Source organism: Gobius niger (genome assembly GCF_951799975.1).
Source record: "Gobius niger genome assembly, chromosome: 3".
Classification (NCBI taxonomy): Eukaryota; Metazoa; Chordata; class Actinopteri; order Gobiiformes; family Gobiidae; genus Gobius; species Gobius niger.
Genome location: NC_136854.1, coordinates 44768333 through 44784641, shown reverse-complemented (window position 1 = coordinate 44784641; position 16309 = coordinate 44768333). Strand labels below are relative to the sequence as shown.

Sequence of the window (16309 nt, the reverse complement as noted above, 5' to 3'; positions counted from 1 at the left end):
GGGCCGAAGTAAACTTTGTCGTAGAGCGACGAGATTCGGTACAGATAGTCGTCATGTGACGACAAAAAAAAAATATTATTGTGGCCACGCCCCCTGACAAACCGGAAGTCCGCCATTTTGACAGGAAGCCCGGAGAATGCTGAGTCAGCGTTTTCGCTGACGTCGCATTTTAACGAACTCCTCCTTGGGCGTTTGACCAAATGAGCTCAAAATCGCTCCCGCTCATCTCGAGATGTGGGGCATCAAAAGTTATCCAAATTTTTTGGCTAACTTTTACGGTTTGTTTGCGGCGAAGCCGCAATCTTTCCGAAGTATTTTGCGATTCATCAAAAACTAAAAATCGCTCCCATTCGCACAAACAAACTCCGATTAAAAATCGGAAATATACATTTTATTGACCTTTCACCCCTGGACGCAGCAAATGCGAATTAGTAACATTGGCCGCGATAGCGCCCCCTCCAGGTGCAGAAGAAAAATTGCATTATGGGAAAAAAATTAGTTTGTCGGAAATGGATGAAATTCGGTACAAAAATAGTTGACGGCGTCCCGATCCAAAAAGCCAATGAGACCCATATCGTATTTTGTACGGTGTTGCCATGGTGAATCAAAATACATTGCGTCGATGGAGGCGGGGCCAACGTCAACTTTGTCGTAGAGCAACGAAATTCGGTACAGACATTCGTCATGTGACGACAAACAAAACATATTATTGTGGCCACGCCCCCTGACAAACCGGAAGTCCGCCATTTTGACAGGAAGTCTGGAGAATGCTGAGTCAGCGTTTTCGCTGACGTCGCATTTTAACGAACTCCTCCTAGGGCGTTTGACCAAATAAGCTCAAAATCGCTCCCGCTCATCTCGAGATGTGGGGCATCAAAAGTTATCCAAATTTTTTGGCTAAGTTTTACGGTTTGTTTGCGGCGAAGCCGCAATCTTTCCGAAGTATTTTGCGATGCATCAAAAACTAGAAATCGCTCCCATTCGCACAAAGAAACTCCGATTAAAAATCGGAAATATACATTTTATTGACCTTTCACCCCTGGACACAACAAATGTGTAAAAGTAACATTGGGCGCGATAGCGCCCCCTCCAGGTGCAGAAGAAAAAATGCATTGTGGGAAAAAAATTAGTTTGTCGGAAATGGATGAAATTCGGTACAAAAATAGTTGACGGCATCCCGATCCAAAAAGCCAATGAGACCCATATCGTATTTTGTACGGTGTTGCCATGGTGAATCAAAATACATTGCGTCTATGGAGGCGGGACCAACCGGGGCCAACGTCAACTTTGTCATAGAGCGACGAGATTCGGTACAGATATTCGTCTAGTGACGACAAACAAAAAATATCATTGTGGCCACGCCCCCTGACAAACCGGAAGTCCATCATTTTGACAGGAAACCTGGAGAATGCTGAGTCAGCGTTTTCGCTGACATCGCATTTTCACGAACTCCTCCTAGGGTGTTTGACCAAATGAGCTCAAAATCGCTCCAGCTCATCTCCAGATGTGGGGCATCAAAAGTTATCCACATTTTTTGCCTATGTTTTACGGTTTGTTTGCGGCGAAGCCGCAATCTTTACGAAGTATTTTGCGATTCATCAAAAACTAAAAATCGCTCCCATTTGCGCAAACAAACTCCGATTAAAAATCGGAAATATACATTTTGTTGACCTTTCACCCCAGGACACAAGAAATGTGAAAAAGTGACATTGGGTGCGATAGCGCCCCCTCCAGGTGCAGAAGCAAAAATGCATTATGGGAAAAAAATTAGTTTGTCGGAAATGGATGAAATTCGGTAGAAAAATAGTTGATGGCGTCCCGATCCAAAAAGCCAATGAGACCCATATCGTATTTTGTACGGTGTTGCCATGGTGACGCCCAGGGCCTCCCATGTTAATCTAATGGGGCTGACACATGAATCTCACATTATACAACATTACAGCGCGTTAGCGCCCCCTGTCAGGAGCTTGTGGACAGTGGTCATGGAAGTACGGCCCGTTAGGGCCGTCTGATGCTAATTGTGAAATTAAAAAGATTATAGACGTGTTAGCGCCCTCTGAAGGCTGGAGCCATTATTCACATGGAGAGGCTAAAAATGTTGTTTTGATGTTTACTGACAACGATTAATGGCACATCGGGGCAATAAAATGCAGTGTGGCCACGCTGGCGCCCTTGGTAGGGTTGTGGCAACAGAGGCGCTAAAGGAGGCACGGCCCGCGAGGGCCGTTCGATGCCGCTTGCGGCTTTAATTCTTTCTTTCTTCTTCTTCTTCTTCTGCTCTTTGAGCAGGAATTTGACCCCCTGAACATAGTCGAAAACTCACCAAACTTTGCCCAAAATTCAGGTCCGGTGAAAAATTAATTTAAATGTGTGTTTTATATCGGGGAAAAAAAAAATGGCGCGACAGCGCCACCTACAAAAATCAAAATACATTGCGCCAATGGGGGAGGGGCCGAAGTAAACTTTGTCGTAGAGCGACGAGATTCGGTACAGATATTCGTCATGTGACGACAAAAAAAAAATATTATTGTGGCCACGCCCCCTGACAAACGGGAAGTCCGCCATTTTGACAGGAAGCCCGGAGAATGCTGAGTCAGCGTTTTCGCTGACGTCGCATTTTAACGAACTCCTCCTAGGGCGTTTGACCAAATGAGCTCAAAATCGCTCCCGCTCATCTCGAGATGTGGGGCATCAAAAGTTATCCAAATTTTTTGGCTAAGTTTTACGGTTTGTTTGCGGCGAAGCCGCAATCTTTACGAAGAATTTTGCGATTCATCAAAAACTAAAAATTGCTCCCATTTGCACAAACAAACTCCGATTAAAAATCGGAAATATACATTTTATTGACCTTTCACCCCTGGACACAGCAAATGTAAAAAAGTTACATTGGGCGCGATAGCGCCCCCTCCAGGTGCAGAAGAAAAAATGCATTATGGGAAAAAAATTAGTTTGTCTGAAATGGATGAAATTCGGTACAAAAATAGTTGCTGGCGTCCCGATCCAAAAAGCCAATGAGACCCATATCGTAATTTGTACGGTGTTGCCATGGTGAATCAAAATACATTGCGTCTATGGAGGCGGGACCAATCTGGGCCAACGTCAACTTTGTCGTAGAGCGACGAGATTCGGTACAGATATTCATCATGTAACGACAAACAAAAAATATTCTTGTGGCCACGACCCCTGACAAACCGGAAGTCCGCCATTTTGACAGGAAGTCTGGAAAATGCTGAGTCAGCGTTTTCGCTGACATCGCATTTTAACGAACTCCTCCTAGAGCGTTTCACCAAATGAGCTCAAAATCGCTCCAGCTCATCTCGAGATGTGGGGCATCAAAAGTTATCCAAATTTTTTGCCTATGTTTTTCGGTTTGTTTGCGGCGAAGCCGCAATCTTTGCGAACAATTTTGCAATTCATCGTAAACTAAAAATTGCTCCCATTTGCACAAAGAAACTCCGATAAAAAATCGGAAATATACATTTTGTTAACCTTTCATCCCTGGACACAGCACGTGTGAAAAAGTGACATTAGGCGCGATAGCGCCCCCTCCAGGTGCAAAATAAAAATTGCATTATGGGAAAAAAATTAGTTTGTCGGAAATGGATGAAATTTTTCACAAAAATAGTTGATGGCGTCCCGATCCAAAAAGCCAATGAGACCCATATCGTATTTTGTACGCTGTTGCTATGGTGACGCCCAGGGCTTCCCATGTTATTATAATGGGGCTGCCACATGAATCACACTATACACAATTACAGCGTGTTAGCGCCCCCTGTCAGGAGCTTGTGGACAGTGGTCATGGAAGAACGGCCCGTTAGGGTCGTCTAATGCCACTTGTGAAATTACAAAGATTACGGGCGCGCTAGCGCCCTCTGCAGGCTGGAGCCATTGCTTACATGGAGAGGCTAAAAATGTAGCTTAGATGTTTACTGACAAAGATTAATGGCACATTTGGGCAATAAAATGCAGTGTGGCGCCCTTGGTCCGGTTACATAGACGCGGCAATAGAGGCGCTAAAGGAGGCACGGCCCGCGAGGGCCGTTCGATGCCGCTTGCGGCTTTAATTGCGTTTGTTTTCTCTTTTTTTAAGTCTCGCTCTCTGGAGACGTTTGACAAAGAGCGGCTTTTCATGGAAAGATTCAAACAGTGGAGATTTGAACATTTCGGTTTAAATGGTTAAAATCGGTCCAAGGACGACTGATATGGAAGAGTATGAGCACCTTAACCTCTCACCACCCGCCCAAACCACATGCCTGCTCTCCTCTTTGCCATTGTCGTCACTTCCCTTATTGTGCTTTGTCACTTTATCACTTTTTTGCTGCTCTTTTGTCACTTTTTCTGCTGGATTTTTGTTATTTTTTTCCGGTAAAATGAAAGATAATCTATAGATTAATTGATAGAAAAATAATTGTTAGCTGCAGCCTTACTCAAATACGCACAAATGTCATAATGCACCTTTAACCTCTTAACCCCCACCTGAACAGAGCACTTTCTCTCCAGTTTGGTTTTACCCAAATGTAAAGGCTTATAGAAAATGTGACAAAAAATAATAAAAATGTGACAAAAAATAAAGAAAATGTAAAAAAAAAAAAAAAAAATGTGACAAAAAAATAAAATAAAAATGTGTCAAAAAAATAATAAAAATGTGACAAAAAAATAAAAAAAAATGTGACAAAAAAATAAATAAAAATGTGACAAAAAATAAATAAAAATGTGACAAAAAATAAATAAAAATGTGACAAAAAAATAAAAAAATGTGACAAAAAATAATAAAAATGTGACAAAAAAATAAAATAAAAATGTGTCAAAAAAATAATAAAAATGTGACAAAAAAATAAAAAAAATGTGACAAAAAAATAAATAAAAATGTGACAAAAAATAAATAAAAATGTGACAAAAAATAAATAAAAATGTGACAAAAAAATAAAAAAATGTGACAAAAAATAATAAAAATGTGACAAAAAAATAAAATAAAAATGTGTCAAAAAAATAATAAAAATGTGACAAAAAAAAAATGACAAAAAAATAAATAAAAATGTGACAAAAAAACAATAAAAATGTGTAAAACTCTGGCAAATCTGAGATGAAAATGTGAAAAAGTGACAACACTGAGGCAGCAATGTGAGGAAAAGGATCTGTTTTGTGTGTCTTGTCTTTGAGGCGTTCCTCTGGCCAATATGCTGTAAGCGCCAGGTGAGAACGTGTTAGATTTGGGTAAAGCCGAACTGGAGAAGCTACATAACGACATGAGAGGCGTCCGTTACCTCACATCTCTCCCCCACTCTCGCCGTCTCCGTGAGCTTCTTCTTCTCTGAGCCGTTGGTCTCTTCCCTCTCGTCCGTTTGCTCGTCCGACAGAGACACCACCACGGGCTCCCTCTCCCCAGGCACCTCCACCTTCACCCCGCGCTGAGCCAGGACGTCCCGCGCAAACTCCGTGATCACCGCACACCTGAGGACACAGAGGTTACGCTCCGGACTCCGAACATCTGGCAGGAATACGAGGTTTAAAAGTGCGAGCCTGTAGAGTGTGGAGTCTGTAGGAGCAACTAAAGAGTAGATGTTGATAAAGCAGCACTGAGTAACGTGTTTACCTTCATGAACCTCTTAACTCCCGCCTGAACCCAGAGCATTTTCTCCAGTTCAGCTTTACCCAAATCCTGTAGGCCAGTGTAACGCCTCATTTGAAAGCTAAGACTTACAAAACTCATCTAAATGGAACTTTTTCCTCACATCATCAGATTTTTTTTCATCACTTTTTCGATTTTTTTGTCCATTTTTTGGTCACCTTTTCATCAAATTATTTAATTTTTTTTTGTCAAATTCTTATCACTTTTTTGTCAATTTTTTTTGTAATTTTTTTGTAGCTTTTTCTTAAATTTTTTCTCACTTTTTTCACATTTTCATCCTTGTTTTCGTCTCAGTTTTGTTGCTATTTTCACACCTTTTTTCCAGAAGCTTTTGGATTGGGGTAAAGCTGGAGAAAATGTGCTCTGTTCAGGCGGGGGTTAAGAGGTTAAATATTGAGTTCCACATTAGTGAAATTAGTCTAAGTTTAATGTTGTTGTTAACTGTGAATGCATTAGTGCCACACTGGTCCTGTAGGAACACTGAAGGGCAGTCCTGGCTGCCCTGGCTGCCCTCAGGGACACGAGTTACTTAGTACTGCTTTAAAGAGTAACTAAACACCAAATCCACTTTTTTTTGCTGATAAACGGTCTAAATGGTTGTTGAATAGAGTTAGCTACATGTCCCAGTCAATATGTTGACATTTGGTGCAAACTTGTTCAAAATCTCACTTTTGTGTCTAAAACCGCAGGGTTAGCGCCCCTACTGGTTTCACGCAGCAACTACATTTGATATTTTGTGGTTGGAGGAGAGTGTGTCCACGGCGTCCACAAAACGTCATCAGTTCTGCCCTGGTTCTGCCTCTGTGCCTCTGTGGCCCCGCCCACACACTCCTCCGCCTCCGTCACGTAGCAACCAGGACACGCGTCGCGCACACACCGCCTGAGCTCATGAGTCAAACCAGTAGATGGCGCCCCTGCGATGCTCACACTTGGGCTGAGGTGGTGTAGAGGAATAAATCCCTTAGAAAAGCTACTGTGCGATGCTCGCTCTCTGTTCACAGTCACTGACAGCGAGCGAGTCGTCTACCAGCGGCGATCTTTTTTTTTTTTTCGTAGGATAGTTGCTACTAGTGATGCGCGGGTTGCGGGTTCCACCGTCGTCTTTACAGCAGGTTTTTGGCGTAAATATACGTCGGATTTTCATAAAACAAGCAGCGTTTTGCAGCTTGTGATCCAGAGAACGCTTTTGTGGAGCTCATGTCTCCTATTTTCCACCGTATGTGCGGCTGTGTGAGACTTCGGTTAGGCCGATCTCTGCTCTTCCTCTCTCCCTCTTACCCAGCGCTCTTCGGAGGGAGAGAGAGAGCGTGCGCGATGACACGCCGGTACTGTTCATACGGATCATATTTGTAACGCGGAATATTTAATGGGTGCGGGGCGGGTTGTAAAAATAGAACAACGTTGTGGGGCGGGCTGGGGCGGGTTAGAACCTGCTCCAAATGCGGGACCCGCGGGTTGAAAAAAACCCTGACCCGCGCATCACTTGTTGCTCAAGTCATGAGAATGTACCAACTCTCCTACGAAAAAATCAACCTTGCGCACAGTGGTGACACCGGTAACAGCAATCTGTCAGTCCTGTCAGATCTAGGGGCTTGGTCTGAGACTGTCAACAGAGCAGACCCCGCCTACACACTCACCTCCCTCGTCTCCCCCAAAGCCTCCGAGACCACCCCTTTCTCAGCACTTTTTGACTTCTGTTTGTGGGTGGGGAAAGGCTCTGCCACGCCCGTTTAGTTGCACTTTAAAGAGTGGAATGAAAACGGCCCTGAAGTTTAGTCTTTGTCTGCACATGCGCCCTGTGTATGTTCCTGCCGTCCCCCACAAAGGAAATTAGGGCTGTGCAATTAATCGAAATTCGATTACGATTTCGATTACAACAGTAAACGATTACAAAATTAGCATAATCGCAAAAAATCGATTATAATTTTTTTTTCAATTTTTATTTTTTTTAAATGTTTTTTATTTTTATTTTATTTTTTTAATGATTTTTTTCAAATTTTTAATTTTTGTCTTTTTTCTGCTGGATTTTTGTCACTTTTTTGCTGGATTTTTGTCATTTTTTTGCTGGATTTTTGTCATTTTTTTTGCTGGATTTTTGTCACTTTTTTGCTGGATTTTTGTCACTTTTTTGCTGGATTTTTGTAATTTTTTTGCTGGATTTTTGTCATTTTTTTGCTGGATTTTTGTCATTTTTTTGCTGGATTTTTGTCACTTTTTTTGCTGGATTTTTGTCACTTTTTTGCTGGATTTTTGTCACTTTTTTGCTGGATTTTTGTAATTTTTTTGCTGGATTTTTGTCATTTTTTTGCTGGATTTTTGTCATTTTTTTGCTGGATTTTTGTCATTTTTTTGCTGGATTTTTGTCATTTTTTTGCTGGATTTTTGTCACTTTTTTTGCTGGATTTTTGTCACATTTTTGCTGGATTTTTGTCATTTTTTTGCTGGATTTTTGTCACTTTTTTGCTGGATTTTTGTCACATTTTTGCTGGATTTTTGTCATTTTTTTGCTGGATTTTTGTCATTTTTTTGCTGGATTTTTGTCACTTTTTTGCTGGATTTTTGTCTTTTTTTTGCTGGATTTTTGTCACATTTTTGCTGGATTTTTGTCTTTTTTTTTGCTGGATTTTTGTCACATTTTTGCTGGATTTTTGTCATTTTTTTGCTGGATTTTTGTCACTTTTTTGCTGGATTTTTGTCTTTTTTTTGCTGGATTTTTGTCACATTTTTGCTGGATTTTTGTCATTTTTTTGCTGGATTTTTGTCACTTTTTTGCTGGATTTTTGTCATTTTTTTGCTGGATTTTTGTCACATTTTTGCTGGATTTTTGTCTTTTTTTTGCTGGATTTTTGTCATTTTTTTGCTGGATTTTTGTCATTTTTTTGCTGGATTTTTGTCACTTTTTTGCTGGATTTTTGTCTTTTTTTTGCTGGATTTTTGTCACATTTTTGCTGGATTTTTGTCATTTTTTTGCTGGATTTTTGTCACATTTTTGCTGGATTTTTGTCATTTTTTTGCTGGATTTTTGTCACTTTTTTGCTGGATTTTTGTCATTTTTTTGCTGGATTTTTGTCACATTTTTGCTGGATTTTTGTCTTTTTTTTGCTGGATTTTTGTCACATTTTTGCTGGATTTTTGTCATTTTTTTGCTGGATTTTTGTCACATTTTTGCTGGATTTTTGTCATTTTTTTGCTGGATTTTTGTCACTTTTTTGCTGGATTTTTGTCTTTTTTTTGCTGGATTTTTGTCACATTTTTGCTGGATTTTTGTCACTTTTTTGATGGATTTTTGTCTTTTTTTTGCTGGATTTTTGTCACTTTTTTGCTGGATTTTTGTCACTTTTTTGCTGGATTTTTGTCACTTTTTTGCTGGATTGTTGTCTTTTTTTGCTGGATTTTTGTCACTTTTTTGCTGAATTTTTGTCATTTTTTGCTGGATTTTTGTCACTTTTTTGCTGAATTTTTGTCATTTTTTGATGTTTTTTTTAAAGGCAACAAATAATCGTTTGAATAATCGTGATTTCAATTATGACAAAAATAATCGTGATTATTATTTTTTCAATAATCGAGCAGCCCTAAAGGAAATGACCATATTTGGATTACAGCGTCATCTGCAGAGCTGGACAAGTCAAATTTAAGACTTTTTAAGACCTTTTTAAGACACAAAATCTCAAAAATAAGACCTGTTTTTGAACGCGCGATATATAAATGGACTGTAAAGAAAATCACTGTCACAAAAATCCAAGAGTCAAACTGTTGTTTCTGATTTCACAGTGGTACAAATGTAAGAACTTACTTTTTCACATTAGGCATTTTAACCATTCAAGTTTGAACAACCTTATCCCATAATAAGAATATTGAGATTGAATAATTACTCACAATTATCGACTGAATGAAAGAAAACAACAGATATTTAGTTTTTGTATTTAAAATGCTTTGTAATACTTGAGCTGGTAAAACATTCACTGTTTCTAAAAATAAAAGCAGCTTTTCCACTCGTTTGCCTAGAACAAAACACTGTCAACTTTACAACTGATTAATGATCATAATTATTTTAATGATATTATTATTAGGCCAGAATCTAGTCTGGGTTTCCTGTTTCCTAAACTTGTTTGTCAGATGTTTGGATGTTTCTAAAGTAACAGGACTTTCACAGAGGAGCGTTCGCTTTGTGTTTCCCAACATTTGGACAAACTTTATTGTGATGAAGCCGTTCATGACCTTGAGTTGGATATTTACAGTGAAGGATTATCTCCACGTTGTTTCATATCGGACGTTTCTTTCCCCGACAGCAGCGTTACTGATCCATCACCATCCATTTGTCCACTTTTTAAACTACATTTAAAACTCAATTGTGCAAATTAGGGCTGCTCGATTATTGAAAAAATAATCACGATTATTTTTGTCATAATTGAAATCACGATTATTCAAACGATTATTTGTTGCCTTTAAAAAAATCCATCAAAAAAGTGACAAAAATCCATCAAAAAAGTGACAAAAATCCATCAAAAAAGTGACAAAAATCCATCAAAAAAATGACAAAAATCCAGCAAAAAAGTGACAAAAATACATTAAAAAAATGACAAAAATCCATCAAAAAAATGACAAAAATCCATTAAAAAAAAAAGACAAAAATCCATCAAAAAAATGACAAAAATCCAGCAAAAAAATGACAAAAATTCATCAAAAAAATGACAAAAATCCATCAAAAAAATGACAAAAATCCATAAAAAAAAAAGACAAAAATCCATCAAAAAAATGACAAAAATCCAACAAAAAAATGACAAAAATTCATCAAAAAAGTGACAAAAATCCATCAAAAAAATGACAAAAATTCATTAAAAAAGTGACAAAAATCCATCAAAAAAATTACAAAAATACATTAAAAAAATGACAAAAATCCAGCAAAAAATGACAAAAATTCATCAAAAAAATGACAAAAATCCATCAAAAAAAAGACAAAAATCCAACAAAAAAATGACAAAAATTCATTAAAAAAGTGACAAAAATCCATCAAAAAAGTGACAAAAATCCATCAAAAAAAGACAAAAATCCATCAAAAAAGTGACAAAAATCCCAAAATTAATTTTTTTTTTTTTTTTTAAATAAATAAAAATTAAGAAAAAATAATTATAATCGTTTTTTTGCGATTATGCTAATTTTGTAATCGTTTACTGTTGTAATCGAAATCGTAATCGAATTTCGATTAATTGCACAGCCCTAGCGCAAATAATTGAGTCGTTGAACGTTTTTAAGACCAGTTTACCCTGAATTTAAGACCAAATAGGCCCAATTTCAGACTTTTTAAGACCCCGAGGAGACTCTGGTCATCTCAGTCATGTCAGTGTTTGGGAATGAAGGGGGAAGAACCAGGAAGTGCAGCGGCCATGTTGGAGTTACTACCTGGAAAACTCTGACGCTTGACTTGATAAAATGTCCTAAAATAAACACGTTAGGAAGAGTCTGGTCTGTTTTTTACTCTGACTCTAAAACTAAGATGTTAAAGGAGAAAACCAGCTACATAACTATGTTTCCACCTGCAGCGTCTGGCCTTAAACCTGAGTGAAATGTTGTGGCTCTGAGACACTCACGTCAGGTCCCGGTTGAACTCCTGGACTGGATTGTAAAAGACCTCGTTGGCGCTGGGGAACAGAATGGCCGCCTTCCCCTCGCGCACCACCGTCTCCCCGGGGAGCAGCCCGGACTCGGAGCCCGTGTCCGGGGACAGGGGGGCGGCCTGGGCCTGGGCGGGGTCCGGAGGAGGAGGAGGCGGGTCCTTTTGGGCGTCCATGGGGTTGAAAGTACGGCTGAGCTTCCGGACGGAGGCCGGACGGAGGCGGGAGCAGCAGAGCAGACGCGCTGCCCAAACGACCATCCAGAGGAGACCTGAGGAGACACAACATCTGGTGAGGAAACGGCTGTGGGGACGGCAGACGCCCAGACCATCCTCTGGGTGAAGCACTTTGTCCGTTAAATGACACCAGCTCGGTATCGGAAAAATAAAAGCATCGAAAGCAGGTGTAAAAATGAAACCGTAGAGCAGGGGGAGGCAAGTTTTCTTGGCTGAGGCCGATTTTCTTTATTGTAAAAAAACCGAGGCCGAAGCCGCTGATTATTCGCCCAAAGTAAACACTGGAAACATGACCATCTTACATGTGATCAATGACTTAAAATCGCTTGAATTAAAGTTCTTTTATGTTGAATTTGAGTCGGTTTGAACTGATCCAAGATACAAATGTTTTAGCGCCAACGGAACAAGAATAAAACCCTCTTGAATTCAGACAAATCATTGATTTTAATGTGAAATGACACAAAATTATCTGAATTAAGAGAATAACGACGACTAGAGGTTTTATCTCGTCTCAGACCAGAACAAATCTACTCAATCCTTAGATTTAATCTCTTAATTCAAGTAGATTTATGTCATTTCTTCCTTAAAACGATGATTCTTTTCCCAGTGAACTTCCTTCTAATGCCAGTGTTATAATATATGACCTTGTTGGTGCATTGACAGTATTTCTACCTTTGTTTCTCCCATTTAACTCTAATAGTGTTAAAGTTCTCTCTGATTTGTGTGATAATGTTTCTCAAAATCATCCTGAGGGCCAGAGGTTCTGTGCTGGAGAAATGTGCTGAAAAATTTAAAAAAATTGACGAAAAATTGAGAAAAAATGAACGAAAAAGGGATAAGAATTTGACAAAAAAATGCAAATAATTTGACGAAAAAGTGAAGAAAAAAAAGTGAAAAAAAATGGACCAAAAAAATCAAAAAAAGTGATGAAAAAAAATCTGATGATGTGAGGAAAAAGATCCATTTAGTTTTGTAGGTCTTTCAAATGAGGCGTTACACTGGCCTACAGGATTTGGGTAAAGCTGAACTGGAGAAAATGCTCTCGGTTCAGGCGGGAGTTAAGAGGTTAAGAACCTCTGAGCCTTTAGACACGCCCCCTCCACACGCTGTCTGTGGCATCAGTGGGGAGGGGGTTCTGCTGAGGAGCAGTGGTTGGTTACTCGGCTGGTGACCAAAGCTCGGAGGCGTCTCCAGGAGGTGGGGGCGTTCCTAGGAGGACTCAGGCAAACCTATCCCTAAAATGGCCGCCAACAAAAATGTGACAAAAATTCAACAAAAAATGACAAAAATTCAACAAAAATTCAACAAAAATGTGACAAAAATTCAACAAAAAATCAACAAAAATGTGACGAAAATTCAACAAAAAATCAACAAAAATGTGACAAACATTCAACAAAAATTCAACAAAAAATTGACAAAAATGTGACAAAAATTCAACAAAATTCAACACAAATTCAACAAAAAATTGACAAAAATTCAACAAAAACTCAACAAAAATTTAACAGAAATGTGACAAAAAATCAGCAAAAAAGTGACAAAAATTCAACACAAATTCAACAAAAATGTGACAAAAATGTGACAAAAATTCAACAAAAAATTGACAAAAATGTGACAAAAAATCAACAAAAATTCAACAAAAATGTGACAAAAACCTATCCCTAAAATGGCCGCCATCAGAGTTTTTACAGATTACTCAGAAATACGTGAATGTGCCAAGGCAACACTTCAGCCATGTTTTTAATGAGGGAGTGACAGAATAACAGGATGGAAAGCTTGGAAAAGTCCATTTTGCAGAATACCTCCCCTTTAAAGCAAATGTAGTCCCATTACTAGAAACAAAATAAGGCCTCGCGCCTTAAAGGAAGGATGTTGTAGTAATAGTGTGAGTGTTGTGACACAGTCCGCTGCTCTGTCACACTCAGGCTCACATTAGCTCCGGTGTTTACCTGCTCCAGCCGCTCCAGCCGCTCCGTCTGAGTGAGTAAAGTGTGTCCGTGCCTGAGTCCCGGTGTCCCGGTGTCGGTGTCCCGGTGTCCCGGTGTCACACGGTCCGTCCGCGGCGCCTCTGCTCCGCTCGGGTCAGCTCCGCGGAGGCACAGGCGGGTCTGAGGTCAGTTTTCACACAAGTTTCGCAGAAGTCACGTTAGCGCGTGAGGGCCGCCATGTTCCCGCGCTCCTTCGCGGGTCGGTGTGACGCGTCGGGAGTCCCTGCCGCCCCCTGCCGCACGGGGGCGGTCCTGCAGCCGTAAAAATACCTGCGAATCAGACCGTTTATGTTTTGTTTTTTGTCTACTTTTTGTATTTGAAGAAAGGGGCACTCAGCATAAGCGTTGTCTTCATCGTGCTCCTTTTCAATCATGTATTAAAAAAATATATATATATTTAAAAAAAAAAGCATGTATAGTTGTTGAAATGTGAAAACATGTAACTAACATGACTGAAATAAATAAATAAATACATAAATAAAACCAAACGGAAATGGGTTTTAACCTGTTAACCCCCGCCTGAACCGAGCACGTTTTCTTCAGTTCGGCTTCACGCGGATTTAAGTGTGTCGTGGGGGAAAAAGTGTGAAAATAGAGACAAAAACACGAGGAAAATCTGTTTAGGTTTTGTAGATTTGGGTAAAGCTGAACTGGAGAAAATGCACTTGGTTAAGAGGGTCATTATTTAGATTTATCTTCTATTTGCGACACAGGTAGAGCGGGTCGTCTCGTGAGTTCGAATCCCGGCTCCCACAAATGCACACTGTCGTTGTGTCCTTGTGTCCTTGTGTCCTTGTGTCCTTGTGTCCTTGTGTCCTTGTGTCCTTGTGTCCTTGTGTCCTTGTGTCCTTGTGTCCTTGTGTCCTTGTGTCCTTGTGTCTGCGTACACTGGCGTATGAATGAGAGAGTGAATGGGTGAGTGGGTGAATGGGTGAGTGGTTCCTCTGGGCCTGATAAAGGTAGAAAAGCGCTGGTCCACAGAGTGTTCCGTTTCGTTTCGTTTCGTTTATTATGAATATACAATAAAAAACATTTACACATTCATTCATGGAGTATTGCATATTCATAAATGGGACACCCTTGAAGAAACAGTTTGCTTATATCTGGGGCCCAAGATAAGACACAATATTAAAAGCACAAACATACATTAATACATTAGCAACCTAGGAAACATTACCTTTGTTTCCTATTACCTTCCAAACCTATAACTAACCTACTCTAATCTAAAACTACCATATCTTACGTTTAGTACTTTAGCAATGCATCAATTTAAAAGAGTACACACTGTATGCTCACACACATTGGGACATACTACCATCAGACACAAGTTTTTAATTATTTATTTGTATGTATCTATTTATTTTATTTTTTTATTGTTTAGAGGCCCAACTAGGGTTTATTGTATATTCCTAGAAGCTCAATTTTTAATTTCTTTTTAAAAATGATCAAAGATGTAGCAGTTTTAATTTCAGTGTTCAGATTGTTCCACAGAGGGTTCCACTGACCTTCTTGGTTGAGGTCCCTCTCTCTTGTATAAAAGTATTATACTTGAAAAATACCTTATTTCTGTTTACTAGTTTGTTTAAGACTGTCAACTTAATCCTTTTGAATGTCTGATGTTATGTTGGAAAGTTTAACAAAAACACGTGCTGTAAGTTTAAAAAAACAAGGGTTGGCACAATAAGCATTAGCTTCAGCCTGTACCTTTTTCGGTCATTTTGTATGTTATGTTATGAAGAAGTTTACTTAACTGAATGTAAATCTTTTGTTATAATTTTGACCGAATAAACTGAAACTGAAACTGAAACTGAAACTGAGCAGCAGCTTAATTGACGTGTCCTTAATCCACTGATCAGTTTGTTCAAATTTGAAAATGATATATAATAAACTTAAAGTATTCATAATCGTTCATAATCGAAACTTAACCCTGTAGAAAACCTGAGCCCGTAAAGGACCCGCTGTCATGTTCCGGGCACTTGGACGCACTTGGACACAAGGGGGCGCCCTCCTCAGTGTAAATGTGAGCTGACTTTCTTCAGTTAGACTTTAGGTCTCAGTAACATGAGGCTAAATACAGTGAGCTCTTTGTTTGCAGTAAAAAGGCTGAGGCCTCATTGCTCTTCAGTCACAGAGAAGTGAAGAAGGAAGTCATGGAGCTTCTGCTGCAGGTAAGAGTCATATCATATTCTGAAACTCAAATATGGTAAAAACAACAAATATAGGAGAAATTATTACAATAACAAACACATGATTGATATATATGAAGGTTGAAGAAATATCTATATGATCTGATGTAGAGTCAGTCATGGTGGGTGTTAAAGGGATGCTTTATGTAGACAGTGTTAAAGGGATGCTTTATGTAGACAGTGTTAAAGGGATGCTTTATGTAGACGGTGGTTTATTGACTTTATTCATATTTCACATTGTCACATGATCATGATCATCCGAAGTTCATGGAAGTTCATGATGCTACGATCGTAGCATTAGCTGCATCATCAAGGCCTAAACACATTCCTCTCGTGGATACAGACAGTTTTAATACGTTTTCTTGTCACTGCTTTTAATCCCGGGTGTTGAGGTAAAATAAACACTTCTGTGTCTTTGTAAAAGTCCCAGAGCTGCTGTAGCTCCGGTTCACAACACGATGAAGCTAATCCTCCATGTTTGTTTACATCTGCACCAGCGCTGTCCCGCCGTCCCCACGTCTGTGATCACGGATGTGAAAAACTCCAAATTACGAGTTTAAATCTCGAAATTCTGAGTTTTAAAAGTCGTAATTTCGAGATTTAAAGTCGTTATTTTGTGTTTTAAACACAAAATTATGACTTTAAATCTCATAATTTCGAC

At 39.3% G+C, this 16309-nt stretch overlaps 1 protein-coding gene across 1 annotated transcript in view; it reads right to left on the bottom strand.

The window, feature by feature from the left end:
• Positions 1–11509, bottom strand: part of trmt1 (tRNA methyltransferase 1) — a 116606-nt gene extending 105097 nt beyond the window's left edge. The window contains exons 1-2 of the mRNA XM_079553386.1: positions 11218–11509; positions 5265–5451 (exon numbers count right to left, since the gene is read on the bottom strand). Of these exons, the coding sequence (XP_079409512.1) occupies positions 5265–5451; positions 11218–11501 (471 nt within the window). The 5' untranslated portion in view covers positions 11502–11509. The remainder of the gene's footprint in view (positions 1–5264; positions 5452–11217) is intronic.
• Between the last annotated feature and the right edge of the window lie 4800 nt (positions 11510–16309).